The following is a 22,440-nucleotide window of genomic DNA, read 5'->3' on the forward strand; positions in this document are numbered from 1 at the left end:
ACATGAAGGTGGTAGATCGCATGTCCAGGTTAAACTGGGAAGGACTGATAACCAGTCAGTTTTCCCAATTCAGATGGATTGCACATCTACTAGAGATCTTGATTTCATTTAAATTGTTTGCAGAATGAAGAAATTATCCACATGATTAGATGTCCATCAATAGCAAGGAAAGAGATCATTTCAGGTAAAAGAATCCTCCTTTCTATATAGTGTCCTCCACACCATTATTGTCGTCAATGAAGTTAGGGTATATTATTTGGAATGGAACATCATGTTTAAATAAAAACTTTTAAATGGAAATATGCCTCTATTTACATTGTATACTTTGGTCCATACATTCATGAACAGTGTTTCGTGGACAAGGATAGATCTGTAGTTTGTCTAAACTGGGGGGAATGCCTGTAAATACTCATTTTATTCTCACGGTCAAAATGGATTGGACGTCTCAGGCAGTTAAATTATTTTGTATGCTTCCATTTATTTCTGAATATGTTGTAGACATTCTGAAAATAAGGATGGGTTGCCAATAATGGTGAGCAGGACTTAAAACGTCTACAAATCTGTCTTTATACCCTGCTTCTGAATGCTTTTTACTGCTAGAAAGTTTGTTTCTGAGTAGACAATTGCTTGCTTTAACCAGGACTCATAACATTTTATTGCCAAAAATCTATTCATTGGTTTGTTGTTGTTTCATAATATGTCAATCTTGGTGGATTGGTTGTGCAGCAAAGTTGCTTGAGGTGAAATTCTGCTTAAAGTTGATTCCATATTGCATTCAATCAATTGAAAGACTTTTACTCTTATTGAATTCGTATGTCTGTATTTAAGGAATTCTGAATTGTGTCAGAATAACAGAGAGATTAATAATGAACCCGTTATATGTTACATAAATAGACACTACTTTGTTCATTGCGAGAAAATTGATGAAGAAAACAAAACGCCAATGCATCAGTCTGATGCGAGTTTACTCTATGGATGAGGTTGGAAAAATTTACTGATGAATGATTCTAAACAAAGCCTCTTTAGCAGATGAAGATGGCACAAAAGAAGTGGGTCACTGCCTGCTGCTGTCCCGTGGGGGGGGGGGGGGGGCCCATATAACGGGTGCTTTCCTCTGCGCTCATCTGAAGCCCACATTATCCTCATTAGTTGATGCCGTATGTGTTATGGTGATCAAATTTAAAGAGAGGACTATAAATGCCACATGTTATTGTTATTGATTTCCAATGCTATGTTATATCGTCGTATGCAGTATATCTTTACTAAAACTGTTTTTTAGGCAAATGTTTTGTCTCCCAAATATTTTGGTTGGTCTGTTGTGTTTGCTGTTATTTTGACAAATAATTACAAACAGAGTTTATAATTTGTCACCCATTTAAACATGATATATTGTATCTGTATTGCTAAGTGGTCCCAAATCAGAGAATAGACAATTTTGCCTTTGGTTTTAGAAATCAAGGTCCCAAAATCTGGAGTGAAATCACAAAGAAAAACAATGGGATTTTGAGTTGACACTTGGCAATGTTGGTTTTGTTTTAATTTGTGTTACTGGCATTTTGATCAAAATTGGAAGTAACAAAGGCTTGAAACATGTCATTTTGTGCGTAGACATTTATTTTTGGAAACAAGATATTGAAATAAATAGATTTAACTGATATTCAACATTTAGGGGCACACTGTTTTGTAACTGACAGATAAGATCATATGGACTCTAGCTCCCCCTATGGAAAGAACAGGCATTACACTCCAAAACTGCCATAATAATCGCCAAATCTCTAAAAAGTTAAGTCCTAAGTATAAAATGGGAATATTTGAGCTCAAAATTTGCATGTATACATATATTTTACGGTGGATGTGTGTAAAATACTCACTTAATTTCACAAAAAACTGTCTTATCATGTTTGCTGACTTCAATATCAAAATACATTTTCAAAAGGCTATGTGATGTATACCTATTTAATTGGTAGCCCCTAAAACACAAAGAATATCTCAAAATCAGAATACCCATTATTGTAAATGTACATGTATGTCAGTAATATACCGCTAGGCAGCAGTGTTTCCATATTAGTACTTTTTGTGTGTGTAGATTACAGTAGTATATTATATTGCCAAATTGGACTATAGATAGTATTTGTCAAAATGGAGACCATTAATCCCCTAGATGAAACATTCAAAATGATTGATTGGTGACTTATCTTCTCACTGTATATATACAACTAAAAATAGATATAATAAAATTAAAGCTGACCACTTAAACCTATTGCTAAATAATACATGAATCCTCAAATTGAGGCAAATTGGTCATCGGCATTTGACAGGAGGTTCCAAAAGGGAAACCCATTAATAAAAAGGAGTCAGAAAATGAAGAGAAAGCGCAGCATGATATATTTGACATGCACTTTTCTTTTTGTTAACACAATCTGTTAAGTCAATAAAGTCAGGGATAAGAATCTCTTGAGCAGTAAGAGCCCATCATTTCTTGACTAATTACAGTATCTACATGACAGCTTATGTGAACACGTGTTCAAGTCTTCAAGTGGGCGGCGGCAGTGTGTGTGTGTGTGTGTGTGTGTGTGTGTGTGTGTGTGTGTGTGTGTGTGTGTGAGTCAACAATGACTGACAATTCTATCATATAATCCTTGTTTTTGTTTGATACAAATGACGTGTGCATGTGTTTGTGTATAGCCTTGCAAAACCAGGAAACATTTTGAATCTAAACACAAAGTCCCATCTCTCTTTGTACAAATCAATTTAACAAAAAAATCTGGATCTGGAATAAAGGATGATCATTGTTGTAAATAACTTGAAAAATTGCTATGTTTATATGCAACTAGCTCAAAAATGGCACACATTCATTAAGGCAAACATTTGTATTTCTCTATTTGTTTTGTAACTATTTATTCACACAATTTTGTACAATGGGGACAAAATGAAAATACACAAGCCTGTATTTAACTGAATTTTCTTTTGCAGAAAACAAAAATCTGAGTTGAAAAAGTCAGACCAGGGATGCTGCGACAAGTTTTCAAAGCCCACCAATGGCCGCCTCTCAAAATATCAAGGTAATTGCACTACTCGCTTCCTTCTAATATAGAAATAACTCTCCATTACCTTCTTGATTTTGGACATGACGTGAGCCAGTTTTCAGTTTTAGTGATGCTTCTGGGTCATCAATATCTAGTAGTGCTATTTTTTTGTACATCTTTGAGGGTTCTGATAAGCCCGAATTTATGTTAATGATCGGCAATAGTTATCAAATCCAAATCAAAAGCCTTTATTGTCATCAAACACAGCTGCATATAACACAATTGGTGGTGCTACTCCACAAAGTGCATTTCCCAGTAAAACAAACCATAAATAAGTCATATAAAAATATATATAGTCACATCCCGGCAAGGTAAATTCAAAAATATTGCACATTGTTATTGCACACCCCAAATTTATTACACAGAAGGGATTCTGTGTCGTGCTAACGTAAGTTCCGAGTCCTGATAGCGACTTTAGCTTGGTCTCTTTGAATTTCAAACTGCATACATGAATGTGATTATTGACAGCTGCTGCTGCTGCTGCGTGGAGAGCAAGCAAATAGTTAGACGGGGAGGTGCATGGGAGGTGGGAAAAGCTTAGCTTTTAAGTGGAGAGAGAAATAGAGCGAGAGAAAATGAGAGAGAGAAAGAAAGAGACCTCTGTACGATCTGCTACATTTCTATGCCATCCCCTTCTTCTCTCTCTCTTATCTCCCCTTAACCAGGATGTCATGCACAAATGTGATGAACCAGCGAAGCTCTCAGTCTAGCTGGCAGCTCCCGACCCAGACCCCACATGCGAGCCGGACCAGGGGGTGCCGTGTTTGAGGAGCTTTGGGGGATCTCTGCCCTATTCGGCTGCATCGGTTTGAGTAAGTACCTCATTTGTTCGACTTAAAAAAAAAAAAAAGCATGATGCACTCGTCGAATTGAGCTGCAGAGCATGGCGTCTCGCATTTCCTAGCGATGGAGGGGAACACTTTGAGGATGGGATCGCGTTATCGTGGTTATCTTCTGCTGCCGTTTGAAGAGCGAGCAGCATTTTTTTTTTTTTTGTCACGACAGAGACGCCTTGTCTCGCGGCGCTGGGCTCGCCGTTGCGTACTCTTCTGCCGCGCCGTCGGTGGAATTTCAAATGATGTCCGTCAATGTCAAAGTGGTAAAAGTTTTGACAGGGAGCGAATGCCGTCTCTCGGCCTATCGCCTTCCAAATAAGTCTTAGGGTATGTACGGTCCAGGCTGGAAAAGTCAGAAGGGAAAAAAGTGATAAGCGGAAGATTGGTTGGAGGAAAGTATCTCTATGGTAACAGTGGGATGGGGAATGATAGTGGAGGGCTCGCTCCGGCTTTCTCTTGTGCTTATTCAGCTTTATTGCAAATTATTGTATCAATTAGATTTTTTATAACAGAATTAATTTCTGGGGAAAGAAGAAATTAAACTTTTGTTGGTGGAGTGGTGTGATGATATGGCGCAATTCAGACGTTGATTGTGTATTGTTTACGTTCTTTCATTCCTTATTATAATTATGTAGAGACGTGGTGGATATTATGTTTGGAGTGGAAGGAATAATTCTATTTTTCTTATGTTGGGAAAGTACAATTATGATTGATGGTTTAATAATAATGTTCCATTTTTAATTGATGTTATTGAAATCTAGTGGCGGTCTTTGAATTTCCTAGCCACGCCTTCAGCTGTCGGAATCAATCTAATCCTCCAAAATTATTTTATGGCTATAAAACCTCTACTGCAGCTACAGCTGCAGCACAAAAAAATCATCAATAATACCCTCATACAATTGAAATATTTAGGAATATAGCCATATTTTACTCACCAAAAATCATTTTTAACTGTACACAATATCCATCCTCCTTTCTTTCCTCCTCCTCCTATTACCTACACTACACCATCACATTACAGGGCCTCAGAGGTAACAGTTGGAAAAAATATATTCTCTAAAAACAGGTCTAATTAAGGACTTTGGGGAGGAGGGGATAGTTTAATCATACATTTATTCATATCCCCAAAAATGTGGCCATTATGCATTGACGCCACATGCCTCCTGGCATAATGCGACTGAGGTTATTTGTTTGTTGGAGTATTTGTTTTAGTAATGCAGGACTAGGGCTACATAGCATAAATGGACAAAACCCTATTTTTCATCTGCACTTTATGCCTCTTGTCCATCTCTGACTCACACGCCAACACATGATTAAATCCATGGAGAAGACCTCCTCGATGGTGGTCAAGTGGAATGTTGTTATAGTCTTTGTTGATCACATCTCTGTGAATACACAATGTTTGCCGAGCTGTAGTTATATTGAGTTACGTGTTTTAGTAAGAGAATCCATTGGTCTTGGTGGCCAGAGAAAATGTTTACAGAATTCTTTTGGTCAAATCTATCATTTCACTTGTTTCAAACAGGCTAAACATCAATTCTGTGGTTTTGGGTCATTGACCATTTTAACCATTTTACCGTGAAAATAGTAAGTATAAATAGGAGTACAAAAGTGGCTATATAGTATTTGATGTGGACCCCAATTGAAGCAACTCGACCCCTCAATCGTTGGGTAATATATTATTCAATCAATATAAAACCAAGTGAGTATTACTTCAAATTTTGATAGTCGATTCATCATTTGATGTACTGTGGCATTTAGTGACCCTGTAAACTTAAACATATTAAAAATTATTTTGGTATGGGAACAGTAAATATAGTTTGTTTTTTAATAAATAAAGCAAGTATTATCATCATTACAGTAAATAAAAAATCTCAAGTGGCTAAATAAGAAAAAAAAGATTTTTTCAGTGGAAAAAGATGTTTTTTTTTTAAATTCAACACAAAACAAAAAGTAAAGGTTAAAATTGTCAGGTTTAGAACCATATACATTCAATAATTCGGATCAGAGGTAGCACACGCAGAGTCGGCTTGATGAGATTTTCAAAGACATCAGCTGAGGGAGGGGTCGGGAGGTGCAAGCGCTTGGAGACGAGTCCATCTCCTTGCCTGACCAGTTCCAATCCCTCCCTCCCTCCAACAGTTGAGCTGGTTTTATTAACAAAGGGTCATGTGACCTAGGTACAAACATAAGGCGGGAAGAAGTAGACAAAGAAGTGGGTGTCGTGAAAGATGACACCCCCTTAACTAAAAGGTGTCATGATGGAAGTTTCCACTGGGTCATGCAAAATTCTATTCTAGTTACTACACTATATAAACCAAAAGACATAATAATAAGCATAAAATACATTCATACTTCACATTTCCCCCCTTTAGTAACTTTGAAAGAATTTTCATTAAACATCAAGTTATATCCCTCCTATCTAGGTATTAGAATACAAACATCATCAGCAGGTACTTATCAAAAAGTATGGAAAACAATAAAGTCATTTGTGAAGGCAAAGGTGAAAAACGTGAGATAGTTTTAAGGTTATATAGGAAAACAATAAAATCATTTGTGAAGGCGCAGCTGAAAAACGTGAGGTAGCTTTAAGGTTATATAAGAAAATCCCTCTGTGTCCCTCTTTATGAGCGAACACAGTTTTGAAGTTAAGACATGTACAATTACCCGGATGACTCGACATACTCGTCGCATTTCAAAATGGTGGGAGAATCTTCATTGCGGCATGTCATGCGGTGATACTGTATGTCACTGTAAGCTACCAGCGTATGCTGGATAGTATTTCAAACCATAGCTTTCATGCAAGGGATTATACACATTGAGAAAATACAGAAGAGTAACATAATTGCAAGTAACGGCGTTAAAAATTTAACCAGGATCGCGAACCACGACCCGGATATTCACCACGACCAAAGTGATGCACCTATAGCTGAGTGATCCTGGGCCATGGCGTTGGCCAAGGCTTTCATTTCAGCTATTGCACGAATAATGTTACCTACGTCACCGATTTCATCTGGGATGAAAATACAACCGTGTTCTCCGACCATGGCGCACACACCTCCATCCTTGGCTGTTATCAAATCCAAGACCATATGGTCTTGGCGCTCCATTTCTCTAAGGGCTTGTAATTCATCTGCTATGCCCTGTAGAGCCTTGAAAGTTTGGTTAATGAACAGTCCCATACGATAATTCAATGTCTCCACTCGGAGCATAACTTTACCAATTCCAAGCTGAGGAAGTAGTGACAGTATGAATTTCTTTGGGGGGTGGACCATAGTTTATGGTCATCAGGAACATCACTGCCCCAAATTGAGTCATATGGTATGAATTGCACTGATCTCTTATCCCTTGCCTTTACTCCCCTTAGAAGGAAGGCATCCTGGACCATCTGCACCATTGCACACCGACCTGTCCATGCTGTGGGCAAACTCAAAAACACTGTATGGCCGCATAGCCAATACCCATCATCTTGAGGATTAGTGCCCATTACATCAGGGAGAGTGTAATAATCCCTGCAGGTGGCACCCGGGGGCGCTCCTGTGGCATTGAACTGGTCTTTGTTAGTGGTGTTTCGCGTGCACGGGGTAATTACCGGACTGCAGCACTTCATGGGGACTTCCCCCAACGGCATGGAGTGGCCAAAAAGGGACATGATACTGGCAAAACACACGGCTTTAAAACCACGTGGGTATGGGACGTCGTTCAACATAGCAAGATCTGTCCAATTGTATTTTAGGAGTCTTGTAAAATGTCTACCCGCCAAATGTGGTACAGTCGGATTAATTTGGGGAACTGTAGCTCTAATTGCAGCTTCTAGGTACCATGGAGGTGTGTTGGTGTCATAGTCGTAGGGATTAATTGGCTTAGGATAAACTGGCGGGGTGCCTGTGGAAATAGGTATACGACTACACACAACAATTTTCATTCACACCGGACAATTTCTTCTGAAACATCATGAAATTATACCACACATTTTCTTCATAATAATTCTTTTGATCACTCTTTTCATACCACCTCAGTCTTTTTTGCGACAGTAGCATGGGACCATCTCGATTTCCTGCTCGAGTCTCAGTGGGCAGGGCATCCAGCCACGCCCAAGTTGCGGCTGATAGTAGAGTCGCTGTGATGAGGGTGGCGGCAGCTTTCATTTTGGTTTCTGCGCGGGAATGCAAAGTCTACGAAATGTCAAAGTTAAAACGGGGGGCGTTTGGGGCAGGTGAGCAGACGTCTGATGGTGTTCCACGGACAAGGGTTTTGGTACCGTCCGGCTTGCAGTCTACTCACAGTCCCCTATGTTTCGAACCACCTTGACCTGAGATTGGTGAATCTACGTATACCTCTCAGCAATCTTTGCAGCAGTGGAGGTTGGTGAGTTGGGCCACGAATGGGTCTTCCCATCGTGGAGAGAACCAGGACTTCCTTTTTATGACTGGGATCAGCATCCAGTCACCTGGCTTCACCACCTCCTGCAAAGTAGACAAAAGGGGATCACGGCAGCTTGCATGTTCTTTGGACAAGTTTCTCCAGACATGTTACCATCCATTCTGTGATTAGGTCTGCCTTGCCCTTAGCCTTTTGTCATGTTTCACCTTCCCATAGAGGATGTTGAAATGGTCTTCCATGAACATTTGTTTGCTCTACCAGTCCCACACTCTTTGGACGTTGTCCTCGTTTGGGCCTGAGGTTGCCTTGCACACCAGGTCTGCAACAAATCAAACGGTTCCTACAAAAAATTTAAAAGTAGGTATTTAGACCTCTGGGACATGGAACACACGCTGTACCATGTCCATCATCCCCCCTGTTGAGACATGGTTCAATCCATGGCTCAATTTTGGAATAATTTTTGGGAGGCACGCTAGGCCTTTAGCTGTGTACAGGTCTTCTGCAGACTGTTCTGTGTTCTTTTTGTATAGATGCATCTCTACCTTCTGTGATGCAATGTTTTGCATATTAATTAATACTGTTTTCGACTCAGTTTTTGTTGTTGTGAATACTGTGCAGTAAGTGTTTGCGCTGCTGCTTTAGCTGCTGTCGTCTTTAGCGCGTGCTCAACACCTGCATACGGCCACTTGGTTGGGCTTAATTCTCAAATGAACAAAAATCACAACAATCTTACTTATTCAATCACTTTGTTTGCGAAAATCTAAATGTCTTATCATTCAAAAGTAGATATACTAGCTGTTATTCTATTGTGATTGCTGCTTCCTTGTTAAGATCAAAAACTATATTTGATTTTTCCTTTCCTGCAATTACACAAATTAACTAATCATGCTAAAAATATGAAGAATACATAGAGCAAACCAGGCTGCCTTCTCCTCAGGAAAACAGCTTTCCCGCTCTCTGTAACAGTTACATTGACATCAATTAATATCCAGAAACAAATGTATACATTTATAATTCTGAAAAGAATTGAACCTACTAAAATGTAACCACCCCTTGTTTATTAGGGTTAATATTTTCTAGCATAATTGTCTTTTAGGGCAATTAAAATTCATTACTTATAAAAAGCTTAGTAATCAAGTCCCAATTCAATTAACAATGTGTATCGCGTTGCATATTAGACTCAATTATTTGAAATTCAAAATATCCCAAACTAGTAGTATTTTTTATCAAATGTAACATTCCATTGTCTTTGGAGTTTGCCAATCATCTCCTTTAAAACTTTCTTAATCAACATTTTCCAATAGTCTGGCATAAAATCAAAATTTAGTTACATATCTATCCATTGTAGTCTCTTTTTCTCTCTAATTGTTTACTTTAAAAATCTGTAAGAAGGTTTGTTCTCAATTGAAACGCTTTCACTCTTTTATGGAGACAATAAAACCAATATAAAAAGTTCCTTATGGTTTATGGCATTGCTCCTCGAGCAATAATCTTTCCAATCAATATTGGATGCTTTCCATTACGTCTGATCACGTCAATAAGCTTATCTTACCTGTCTCCTCAAACGTTTCAACTGAGAGAACCTCCTTACAGTGCAAAGATGGATCTGCATCCTCCGCTATTTTCATGTCTGCTGTTTGGTCAGCAAGAGTTGTACGGACGTTCTCATTTTGGGTTGCTCGTGCGTCTTCTCCATGTTTCCTGTTGAAAAACACAGTCTTCTTCTGCTAACTCAAAATTAGTGTGTTTCTTTTCTTTAAAGTTTTTCTTTTATACAGATAGCCAGATTAGAGTCATCCTTCAGCTCCAATCGTGTAGTGAATAATGGCGTTTGGTATGGTAACGAAATATGGAACATTTTGTCAATTCAGTCAATTAATCTGTTAACACAATTTGGATGCCATTATCCCTATACATCAATGGTACTTTGGAATTTCATATGATGCACTGTTTTTGTTTTTCTCAGTGCTTCAAATTTTCGCATTGCAGATTTGTTCCTCCAATCCAATGCATTATCATCAAAAAAAAAATTCTTTGGACTAAACTATTTTCCTTGATTTTTCATCGCCATCCAAAAAAAACTTATTGGCGATTTCAGAAATTGATTTCAAATTTCCAATCCTTCGCTGCCATCCCTGAAAAGGGCTTATTGGCAGTTTCAGAAATTGATTCCAATTTGCTAAATCCTTTTCCACCTTGATATCTAAGGGATCAATTATATCTTGGTGGATGGCCAATCAAAAACACAAAAAGACAAACAACCATTCACGCTCACAGACATCAGTGGTCTGTAATTTTTTCACTAGTGGAGAGCGCCATCCCTGAAAAGGGCTTATTGGCAGCTAACCACCTTTTTCTGTCCTATCAGCACTAGTCATTCTCAAAAGAACTAGGTTAATAGTCATTAATATGACTCACACTAAAGCATATTTCATCTAGTGATGGAAAAACAATGAATCATATTTCGTGCACTAAACATGATTCATCTTATTCCATCCTATAGAAATCATGCTTATCCTAAATTAATTATTTTATCTAAACTTGTCAGGTACAATTTAATAATTTGGATCAATGCCATTTCTGCATTGTAAACTTCTCGTTTGATATCATTAACAATTTGGATGAATGCCATTTCTGTCTCCTCTGCCTCTAAATTCTTATCTCCCTCTGCTCTTACTTGGTGCGGAGGTAATTTGAGACGTCTCTGGCCTGGCATTCCAGGAGCCCCCGCAAACCCCCTGGTGTGGTGTGTTTGTAAAAAGGTGCCTGGAATGTTGGGTGAGGAGTGTCTGCATCTGTGAAGGGGGGCTGGTCGTAAAGTGGGCTTCTTGCTGTTGTTTCTTCAACGGGCCCAACAACCACGGCGGCCTTTGTTCAGCCCTTTTAACTTTCTTCTCAAATCTTTGTTCTTCTCGTTTAGTAGCTTGTTCTATCCAAACTTTAATATCGTCTAGCTGCTTACATATTTTTCCTTGCTTTTTTCCTTTGTTTACAGCTTTTTTTTCTTCTAAATTCCTTTGAATAGTTTGCAAAGGTTCCACTAACAATTTCCCCCAAACCATGTGCTTTGTTTTTGAACTTTTTCCAAACAATGGTCAAATGTTACTCTATTAATATATTTCTTTAGGATTTTTTAGGGACGTCCCAACTAATTTATTATCTTATTTACCCGCCTAGATAGTCGTTTATACTCTTATTTTGCGCGGCAATCATCGAGATTTATGACTGCGTCACGGCATATTTCAGGTTCATATATATATATATATCCTTTCGGTTGATATATATATATATATATACTTCATATGAAGATTACTTTTATCAAGCGCTTTTACTCATCAGGTGCTGTATTTTTGGAAGGTTTCCCTTATTTTTAACAATCTCCAAAAATCCTTTACGAGGGATTCTTTCACCCTCTAGTCTAAACCGCGTCACCAGTTTTCCTTACGAATGTCACCTATGGCCGAAGTGTACATTCGCCGCATATCTTGTGTATTCCCTTTATTTATTTTTTTTTGACATACATACTCCCCAACGATATGCAAATATTTCCTATTTATGGAACGTTTTTCTTCGACTTTTTCACGAGAGGAAAAACGGGATTTTCACCAGCCTTGTTATATATAAATTTTAAACAGCCCTACCGTCTCTTGTGCGTGCATCCTCTCTCCGGCCGGGTTCCTTCTTCAAACGGGCCGCGATCGACCGATAAGCCCCCTCTTTCAAAGTAAGAGGGCTGACGTCAGTAATTCTTGGCCTTCAGTCCACCGCGGTCCGAGAAATTCAGAAATGAATTCCCGGGTTTTTCGGCACCAGAAAATGTCAGGTTTAGAACCATATACATTCAATAATTCGGATCAGAGGTAGCACACGCAGAGTCGGCTTGATGAGATTTTCAAAGACATCAGCTGAGGGAGGGGTCGGGAGGTGCAAGCGCTTGGAGACGAGTCCATCTCCTTGCCTGACCAGTTCCAATCCCTCCCTCCCTCCAACAGTTGAGCTGGTTTTATTAACAAAGGGTCATGTGACCTAGGTACAAACATAAGGCGGGAAGAAGTAGACAAAGAAGTGGGTGTCGTGAAAGATGACACCCCCTTAACTAAAAGGTGTCATGATGGAAGTTTCCACTGGGTCATGCAAAATTCTATTCTAGTTACTACACTATATAAACCAAAAGACATAATAATAAGCATAAAATACATTCATACTTCACAAAAATATTTTGATTGCTGTTCTCCTCAATCATAATTTAACTTTCCTAAGTGCGTCATTTATGTTTCCGATGCACAAAAATTAGAAAAAAAATGAGATTGGGGTAGTAAAATAGCAGATAACATGATCTATATTTGAACCAATGAGTCAACTAATCCCCAAATATGATCAGTGGTTACTTAACTATCAAACTCAGTATTTAAAGAAAACCCAGTTATGTGATTTATATATCACAAAAAGTATATTAATGTATTTTTTCTCCCCTTCAAAGCGCATGTACTGTAGTCTTAAATCACTGCCTGTGATCTTTCTGCGATGGGTCTCATTTATCTCCCGCTGCTCACAGACGGCACACAGAAGACGGGACACATGGACCAAAAGAACGCAGTCCATTGCTATGAAACTGTCAGTAACAGCAGCAAAGTGGGCTACACTTTATTTCCACAAAACAAGGAAGGCGCCTGTACTTGAGACTGAGACGAAGGAACGTGTAACTGTAGAGAGAAGTGTACACTTTTAACACCCTGTTCATCACCATCTTTATTTCCCTTCCCTCTACATCACGTCGCCAGCTAAATATATCCAGCGGTGGTGTGAAACGCTGTAATATCAACAGCAGCAACCTATTTCCAGCAATTCCGAGCTAAAAATAGGAACTGCTTTGTTTTGCCAACTCAACAAGGATCTCCTGAAGCACAAAAAGCTATCATTATATATATAAATATATATTATTATAGCTATTGAGTTGTTGTTGTTTGGAATGATTTTATTGTTGACTAATTATCACGACTAAATAACATGTTTTTAGGAAATGGAGAGTAATTAGTTGACTGAGCCTTTTAATTTTTACAGCGATTTTTCTAAATTCTATTAGCAAAGTAGATATTTTCTTAGCCATATTTTGCCACTTTTCTAGGAAAAAAGATTCCACTTTTGTAAGATTTCCAGGATAATTATTCCACTTTGAGCAAATATTCATTTTCAATTGGGTTTAGGTCTGGATTTTGGCAACATTATGCAGAAATGTCCATCAGAATCTGGACGTTCTTGTCAATATGTTTTAGCCAATCAAATGTGAGCATCATAAATAGCTTTTTTTTTACACAATCACATGTACATGTGCTCGAATCTATCAGTGGTTTTGTTCCGATATGTAACTAAACATAACTTTGTAGTGCAAATTTTATTCAATTGGTCAATTTGGTGAAAAATCGAACAAACTGAGGACTCGGGTTAGGTCACATGATTAAGTTTTTTGCTCTCTCTGCTCTGTAATTATTCATGCCGTGGCGCTGCAAACAAGATGGGAGACTGGAGGGGCTATGCTCAGATGTTGGAATAATTCAGCTCTTTAGAGAGACAAACTCAGCTTTGAGGAAGTACTTTTTCATATTTCTAGCAAGGTTGGATTATGTTTTTAGTGGGGAACAGTGTAAACCTTGCTCGCAAGGCCGTCTTAGTCATACATTATTTGTATTGCAGTCTGTTTTCTTGTCATTATTGAGTAATCTGTCCATTCTTAAGTTTATTTTTTTATTAGCATTATTTTAAAGAAATGGACTGAAAGACCCTAGTTTATTTGGTAAAAGGTGTACAATGCCTTAAATGGCCACATTGGAATATGTAATGTCAAAATGGTAAAAGTGTAGCCATAACCATGTAGCAGAATATCCTTTTTTATTTTATATATCCGAGATTGCCGTTATGTTTACTTGGTTTCATCCACTTATGTAAATCTGGACTTGGGTCACGTGCGCACTGCAGACGCTTAACCACCATTGCTGATACATGCAAATATCAACTGGCTTGGAATTCTAAAAACAGAAAACTAAGTTCTTTGTTATCAACTGGGATGCAAAGCTGAAAAGTTTTCTTATGTTTCCAATCATTTTTTCTTCCCATTATCAGCTTGTCTGAAATCTGACTTGTAGAAAAACAAAGGCAAAAGCAAACCAGCTAAAACTTGGGTAGAAAAAGATAAATTCCTTTTAAAATTGACACGATCGATTAACAACTATGTTTCTTCTTCATGAGTAAAATGGATCTCTTTTTCCTCCATCAGAACAGAAGCCACAACCATCAATTCCTTTGTAATAACAACTGGCTTTGGGTGCATCTCAATCTCCGCCTCTTCCAATTGCTAGACACATGTCACAGGTGCAGTATTATTCCCTTGCTATATTAGAAAAATGTGAAAAACATCTATCATTTATAACCTGGGGGGTTTAACACTGTAGTTTTCCCTATAAATGAACATTATCGTCTTGATTTGACTGAAATTGAAGCATTTTTTTCTTTTATTGTCTCTGTAATGTCGTCATAGAGAGCCTAAAATGCTCTAATGCTGTAAAATGGTTGTGTTATTGGGATTTTCTTTTTAATTTCCAGGTAGAACAGGAAATCTTACTTGTACAAAAAAAGATGTCGGACTTGGAATCGGTATTGCAGCAGAAGGACATTGAGTTGAAAGCATCAGAGACTCAGAGGACCATCCTTGAACAGGACCTGGCAACCTACGTTACAGAATGCAGTGTATGTACAAAAGTCGATAATAATACAGAACACAGAAAAGCCTCAAATTCAGCATAATGTGAATAATGAACAGGATGCATCTTGGAAATTCTGGCAAAACCAAGAGAAAATGATCCAAAATGTACAGGAATTGACTCGAAAGTACCCTCAAATGACAAAAGATTGACGCAAAATGAACTCATTAGCTGTTATTGACCCTCCCAGTCCAAATGGATTGGACATCCAGCACCGTCAATGAAGGTTAACTATTCTGGGCAAAAATTAAAGTGGTCTGTCCCTCATGAGTTTGAGTTGGCCCGCAAAATAAACCGAGTTTGACACCCCTGCTGAATAATGTACAATATGCGGCTATTGTTTGTCTTTATGGCGATACTGTTTTATGTGGATTTCAGACTTTGAAGCGGAGTTTAGAACAAGCTCGTACTGAAGTAACGCAGGAAGATGACAAAGCATTGCAGCTCCTCCACGACATCCGTGAGCAGAGTAACAAGTTACAGGAAATCAAAGAACAGGTCAGAATATTCATCATAATATGTAGCCTGTTTATTTTCTAAGGCTATTCATGTAGTATGGTTCACAAGTAATTAGGAGATTATAATTTTTATTTCATTTTACTAAGTTACCCGACCCATATTTGTCTGATTATCAGTTTGAAATATTAGCTTTGATGATTCAATCCAAGGCAAGAAAACTCCACCTTCTTACATTTGCTATCATTGGAAAAAAATCCAACAATATTTGTATGCATAGCCGGTGGAGTGAGTGGTTAGCACGTCGGCCACACAGCTCTGGGGTCCTGGGTTCAAATCCAGGGCATGTCCACCTGTGTGGAGTTTGCATGTTCTCCCTGGGCCTGTGTGGGTTTCTTCTGGGTACTCCAGTTTCCTCCCACGTTGCAAAAACATGCATGGTAGGCTTATTGGACACTCTAAATTGCCCTTTGTTATTAGTGAGATGGTTAATTGGTTGTTTGTCTCCTTGTGCTTTGCGATTGGCTGGCCACTGATTCAGGGTGTCCCCCGCCTCTGACCCGAACACAGCTGGGATTGGCTCCAGCACCCCCGCGACCCTAAAAAAGGGGTTTAGAAAATGAGATGAGATATTTAAGCTTTACATTTTTTCCCATTAGGTCAAATCAATGACTTTAATGATTTTTTTTCACTCTATTTTTAAAAGGTGAAATAGAATCTACCCTCGTATACACTTTTCCCCTACAACTGCTCCTCTACCACCCAAAACATCAACTATTCAAACTCAGTTGTTGTTTCTCTGTTGGTGTAGTTGTCACATTGTCACAATAACAAGATAGGAACATCCCCACTCTTTTATTTTTTATTAAAAGAGTCAACAGTTTTAGAAAAAAAAATAAAAAGCATTTTTTTTGTCAACTGTGGCGCCGGTTACCAAGCAGTGAATACATTGTGCAATGGTTGCTATGGTGACGAAAGAGAGAGAGAGAGCTCTATACCTATGAGCGAAAAGAGCTCTGATGCAGTGGGCAGGCTGGTCGTGATTAGATGCTCAGAGAGTTCGTACTGTTTCTGGAAGATAATTTTCCTCCGCGTTTTGTCCAGAAATCAGCAAAGAGAGCATTTTGTTCTCTGATTAGATTGGAAAAGTACTGCTTTGTGATGTGAAGATAGCACCAGATGATGAACTGCCATCACTATTTGCAGCCTTCATCTTCCTTTGAGTTGGCGGGTGACACATTTACTTGGAGTCTTGTCAAAATGAGTCCATGGTGAAACTAATTGCAATTTTAATCCGTTATATGTAACACAAAAAGATTGAAACATTGCATTCTGTTTATTCAACTAATGTCAGGTTACAAAAAAACAGAAAATACATTCAGAATAGGCTAAAACTTAAGGATTTATTTGGTTATTTGTCATTTAAAATAGTGGGATTTTGTTTTAAGGATGCATCTGACCAGCTTTGTTGGAATTTAAATGCACAAGTCTGTTATTTACCTTAGTTCAAACGGTACCTTGCTCTGTGTATCCACTGGTGGCTCTTTGATGGGTATTTCTGCCAGCTAAATCCAGCATTTCATCTTGAGAAGCATCTGTCTCCCACGCACGTCATTTGACTGCAGAGTTGGGCATTTTCATGCTCAATCCGTGCAGTGTGGGATCGACAAGTAGTAAACAGTGAAGACTGATTCAGTGGCAAAAAATAGCGGCATTTTCCAAGGCCGTCATTATCTTTAACATTCCAGTTACGTATTGGTCTCATCCTCTTCACATTTGTACCCAATCACATACTTAATATTAATTAAGATGCCAATGCTAATTAAACGCTACCACAATTAGCCCAAAAGAATGAAAGCGCTCTAATGTTGTCGAGTATCGGATAGTAAAAAATGGCTGCCGATGCGACCTTTAAAGGTTAACAATGTTAATGAAACGAATAAGAATACATTTCCTCTCTTCTCTTTCCATGAAGCTTCAAAGTTAGGAGATGCTACTTTTTATTAGCGCTATATCATCTGATAAGAAGGAAGCCGTGTAATTAGATCAAGGCTGTGATGCATGACCACTTTTTGACAGACACGGCAATGCTTTGACGACGGCGCTTGGTAATTAATACGACATTCCTCGCTACTAAAGTGTCTGACAGAAACAGTTTGGAGTTGAAAGATTTTTCTACTGTCTGTATTTCTTTTTTTATTCCCGTCATATCCATCCAGTTGGAGCGCCGTTAGCTGCATCACTTATGGATGAATCTGCTTACTGAAAGATGCAGTAGCTTCTAACAAGAATGTTTTTTTCCAGACGGATTTAGGTCGTACATTTAGACTAGAGGTAGGGAACCGATGGCTCGGGAGCCATATATGGGTCTTTCCATGGGTGCATATGGCTCTCCACTAACCTGAGAGGTAAAATATGTAACTCACTGGTGAGAGAACTTAGTCCCGAACGCACCAATAGTAGCGATACTGGCGTTGATATACCTCTAGCACCATTTTAATCATAATTTATTTTTTCATTACTCTTCTGCATACATAATCTCATTGATACTGATTAATTAGCAACAGCATAAGAATGTTTTCAAAAGAATTCGGAGACTTTTTGTACTTTAAAAGTGGTGAAATGACCAAAAAAATCACACATTTCCATCTATTGTTACTTTTCAATTCTGAGAATGGCTCTCAAGAAATCACATTTGTAAAATGTGAATTGTTTATGGCTCTCTCTGTCAAAAAGGTTCCCGACCCTTAATTTAGACAAACAGTAACCCTTTTCCCGATTCCATTTCGTCAAATTATATTTTTTAATGATGGTCATTTGTGAGATTTCCTATGCAATCTTGACTAGACTGCGAAATTGCGGATGCGCTGCTGTGTAGCGTCATCTTATAATTTGACATCCGCCTCTCTTTTTGGGTTATTTACTACTCTTTCTAGCACTTATTTTGGTCTATTCAATTCAGGAATATCATGCCCAACTGGAAGAGATGCGAGTTTCAATTCGCCAACTGGAGGAGGACTTGTCAGCCGCCCGTCGCCGTAGCGACCTGTACGAAGCCGAGTTGAAGGAGTCTCGGCAGGCTAGCGAGGAACTGAAGAGGAAGGCTAGTGACTATCAGCATCGATTGCAAAAGGTGTTACACTTTCAATTTTGGGCCTCTCATTTCGCCAGGCTGAAAACGCTATTCCAACTTTCACTTTTTTTTTTCCTCTCAGTGGTAGTTGTTCTTTGAGAGGAAAGCCAATCACTCACACTCACTTGACTTTTTCTTTTTTATTTGAAATAGGCCAAAGAGCATGGAAAAGCAGAGGCAGATGAGAACATCTCCAAGCTGGAAAAGGTACTACTTCAGAGTCTATTTCCTTGACTACTTTTGAACTAATTCAGGCTTGTTAGCTGGGACGTCCTTCAGCGCCCCCACTTAAGATGATAAGCAGAAGGGGAAATATATGAATGAATTTAGGTCAAAGTTACAGCCGGCAAACTGTGATTTTTGTTTTCTAGACCAATTCAGAGCAGCAGATGAAGCTCCATGATCTTCAAGACAAGCTTACCAAGGTTTCCTTGTTTTAGAAATGAAGTTTTTATGTTTTGTGATTGAAAGTCATCATAGAAATGTGTTTAAATTGTCCAAAGTGAAGGACTTGTATATAAATGTTGAGTTGAATGGGATATGATCTCAATTGGCAGGCATTAAAATCCAGTTCTGAAGCTACAGACCATCTTCAGAGCATGAAGATGGCCAAAGAGCGAATGGAGCGAGACCTAGAAAGGCTCCAAAACAAAGAAGACTCCAGTGACAGTCTTCGAAGACGACTCCGTGAGACCGAGGTGCGTAAAGTTTGTATCATGTTCTCTGCAGAAAAATATATGAACGAACCGCAAAGTTTAATTTTCCTAGCTACAAATAAACAATGCATCAAAATAGGAAAAACTGTCCAAACTGTCAAAATGTGATGACCCTACAATGTTTGCATATGTGTGGATATGTATGTATAGGATGGTAGAAAGACACTGGAGAACCAAGTGAAAAGACTGGAGATTGTTGAGCGACGGGAAACCAAAATGAAGGACGACATTCATAGCAAAGGCCAGCAGATTCAGCAAATGGCAGATAAAATTTTGGTAAACTTCCTTTTTATATCTAAAATAATCCAAACATTTCTTCAAAAAAGGTCAAGGCTTACATTGAATTCCTCATCTTCTCAAAAAGAAGGAACAACTGCTTGTCTATGTTTGCCCTGTCACTCTGAGGTTAATTGAAAATCTCGGGAATGGATAAAATACTCATTCGGTCTCACTATCTCTTGACAGTACAAAATGAGTTAGTCTTTGACCTGTGTTTTTCCGACGGGGTGCTCTGCTTCCTTTGTAGGAACTTGAAGAAAACCTGCGAGATTCCCAAGCAACAGCCCAACGAATGGAAACGCATCTGAGGCAGAAAGAGAAGCTGTATGAAGATAAAATTAAGGTTAAATGAGACCTTATTTGCTCACTCACTGGTGCAATGTTTACCAAAAATCCAGCGATTGTGTTGGAGTCGATCTGTAGCTTTACGCCTCTTTCTCTATTATGCCGTTAAATGATATCCTTCTTTTGTGGGTTGCATGGCAGGTGCTGGAATCGCAGATGAAGGCGGACATGGCCGATAAAGAAATGTTGGAGTCCAGTCAAAGTAAATTTGAGGAGGAGGTGAGGGAGAAATGCAGCATCATCAGTGACCAGAAGGCGGTAAGGCCTGACTATGTACTTTTGGAAGTGGCACTATTCCGGGCATATTTTCACATGTATCACACTGACACAGATTTCCTCTTTAGAATATATGGTTTTGCTATTATTTGTCAAAATTGTTCTACTACTTATCCTTTTTCATCTAGACTATAAATGCAATGGAATCCAAGATGAACAGTCTGGAGCAAAGAATTGCCGAGTTGTCTGAGGCTAACAAATTAGCGGCTAATAGCAGCATCTACACTCAGAAAAATATGTAGGTAGTCATCACTGTATATTTCAAGTGTACTTTTTAATACGATGATCTGATGTGAACTCAAATCTATAGAAAACTTAACTTTTACTAAGCATTTTCCACATGTCAACACGCCCAGGAAAGCCCAGGAAGAGATGATCTCGGAGCTTCGCCAACAGAAATTCTACTTGGAGTCTCAGGCTGGGAAGTTGGAAGCCCAAAATGCCAAACTTGAAGAACATCTGGAGAAAACCAGTCATCAGGAGCACACCCACAAAAGTCGAGTCTTAGAGTTGGAAACCAGACTCAGAGAGGTTCGTATATTACAGATTGGTTGATGTTTACAGGACTACCTCGCCACTTCATGGATTCACCTTGAATCCCTTAATTTGTATCTATGAAAAGGTTATAGTGTACGAACAATAATACAATCATGGGGAAAAAGGGCAGTCACAATTTTCTCCAGATTCAAAGTAATACATTTGTACTCTCTATTAAAACCCTAAATTTGGAGGGGAAAATTGTGAATCAGGGGGCTTATACGAGAGAAATCGTAAAATTCAACGATTTTAAGGCAATTTTAAGGGTACGTTCTACAACAAGGGTTTCAAAAGACCAAATAATACTTTATAGAAACCATGAAAACACTTCCTCAATTGCGGTTAATCACCTGTTGCAGCAGGTTTTGGAACCTATTAACCATGATAAATGAGGTATTACTGTGATATTCTTTTAAATGGTAATGTGGATTCTGTCTTCTTAGATTGGACTGGAGCACGAGGAACAGAAGCTGGAAATCAAGCGACAGGTGACAGAGGTAACGCTGTCGTTGCAGGAGCGCGAAGCCCAGATCAACAACCTGCAGGCGGCGCGCCGGGCCGTGGAAAACCAGCTGCAGCATGCCAAAACTGAGCTAGAAGAGACAACCGCTGAGGCTGAAGAGGAGATTACTGTGCTCAGAGTGAGAAGCTAACAGAAAAAAAGGAGATTTGCTAGAAAAAGGGGGCTCTATTTTTGGAGGCGGCTCATCATGGTTTGGAAACCTGACCGCCGCTACTGTACTGTGAGAATTCAGCACTTTGGCGTTGCCAGGGAGTGCCACCGACAACCATCTTGGCCTGTCACGAAAATAAAGCCTTAGATATTGTTTGATGCCATATTACACTGATATGAGATTGTGATTGTCTGATATGAGATTGTTAAACTTTTCAGGCACACAGAGATGAGATACAAAGGAAATACGATGCTTTGAGAGACAGCTGTGCGGTAAGCAGCATAGAATATTTTATATATAAATTTTTTTACAAAAATATACTAGCTGTATGCTAGAAAACAAGGGTACTGGCTTTAGTGTATCCTCTGTATACACTAAATCCCTAATGTCATTAGGTACTCGGACGTTTGGTCGCCCGGACGTTTGGTCGCCCGAACGTTTGGTCGCCCGGACGTTTGGTCGCCCGGACATTTGACAATACGACAGAGAGTTTACCGTTGAAATCAGCTCTCAAAATTGTATTCAGCCGGGCATGTCATTATCATGCAACAAAAGTGTTGAAGTCGTAATTCTAGTCTAATATTGTGAACAAGGTGATTGGACACCCAAACTTAGGTACCTTGTCTTTATTCTTTGTAAATTAGTTTCCAGAAACAATGGCCTAAAAGTCCACCTCTCCAACATTTATTCTCGGTGCTTTCGCATCTCATTTAATGTACACTACGTAATTTTCATGGCAAGAAATTTTGTAAGACAGACATGTGGAAGCAGCATTCAACCCACTGTTGACTTCTGCACCTGCACTCAAGATACTGCCGCCATTCTCCCGCCTCGGGGGAAAAAGACGTACTGAATCAAAACGCTTTTATACACATATAAGATCTGCTTCTCCCGCACCCTTGACGATATGCACGGTACAAGCTCCCCGCCGAGCTAACAGCGGGGGGCCCAGTTAGCATACCAC

The 22,440-nt window shown here is 39.0% G+C and overlaps 1 protein-coding gene across 2 annotated transcripts in view; it reads left to right on the forward strand.

The window, feature by feature from the left end:
• Nucleotides 1-3,683: 3,683 nt before the first annotated feature.
• Nucleotides 3,684-22,440, forward strand: part of LOC144215438 (citron Rho-interacting kinase-like) — a 34,467-nt gene continuing 15,710 nt past the window's right edge. For both annotated transcript variants that reach the window (XM_077744368.1, XM_077744369.1), the window contains exons 1-15: nucleotides 3,684-3,898; nucleotides 14,577-14,671; nucleotides 14,903-15,046; nucleotides 15,439-15,558; nucleotides 18,479-18,649; nucleotides 18,803-18,856; nucleotides 19,021-19,074; nucleotides 19,207-19,347; nucleotides 19,516-19,641; nucleotides 19,892-19,987; nucleotides 20,131-20,247; nucleotides 20,394-20,503; nucleotides 20,622-20,796; nucleotides 21,246-21,443; nucleotides 21,695-21,748. In XM_077744368.1, the coding sequence (XP_077600494.1) occupies nucleotides 14,663-14,671; nucleotides 14,903-15,046; nucleotides 15,439-15,558; nucleotides 18,479-18,649; nucleotides 18,803-18,856; nucleotides 19,021-19,074; nucleotides 19,207-19,347; nucleotides 19,516-19,641; nucleotides 19,892-19,987; nucleotides 20,131-20,247; nucleotides 20,394-20,503; nucleotides 20,622-20,796; nucleotides 21,246-21,443; nucleotides 21,695-21,748 (1,569 nt within the window). In that variant the 5' untranslated portion in view covers nucleotides 3,684-3,898; nucleotides 14,577-14,662. The remainder of the gene's footprint in view (nucleotides 3,899-14,576; nucleotides 14,672-14,902; nucleotides 15,047-15,438; nucleotides 15,559-18,478; nucleotides 18,650-18,802; nucleotides 18,857-19,020; nucleotides 19,075-19,206; nucleotides 19,348-19,515; nucleotides 19,642-19,891; nucleotides 19,988-20,130; nucleotides 20,248-20,393; nucleotides 20,504-20,621; nucleotides 20,797-21,245; nucleotides 21,444-21,694; nucleotides 21,749-22,440) is intronic.

Source organism: Stigmatopora nigra, chromosome 22 (genome assembly GCF_051989575.1).
Source record: "Stigmatopora nigra isolate UIUO_SnigA chromosome 22, RoL_Snig_1.1, whole genome shotgun sequence".
Lineage (NCBI taxonomy): Eukaryota > Metazoa > Chordata > Actinopteri > Syngnathiformes > Syngnathidae > Stigmatopora > Stigmatopora nigra.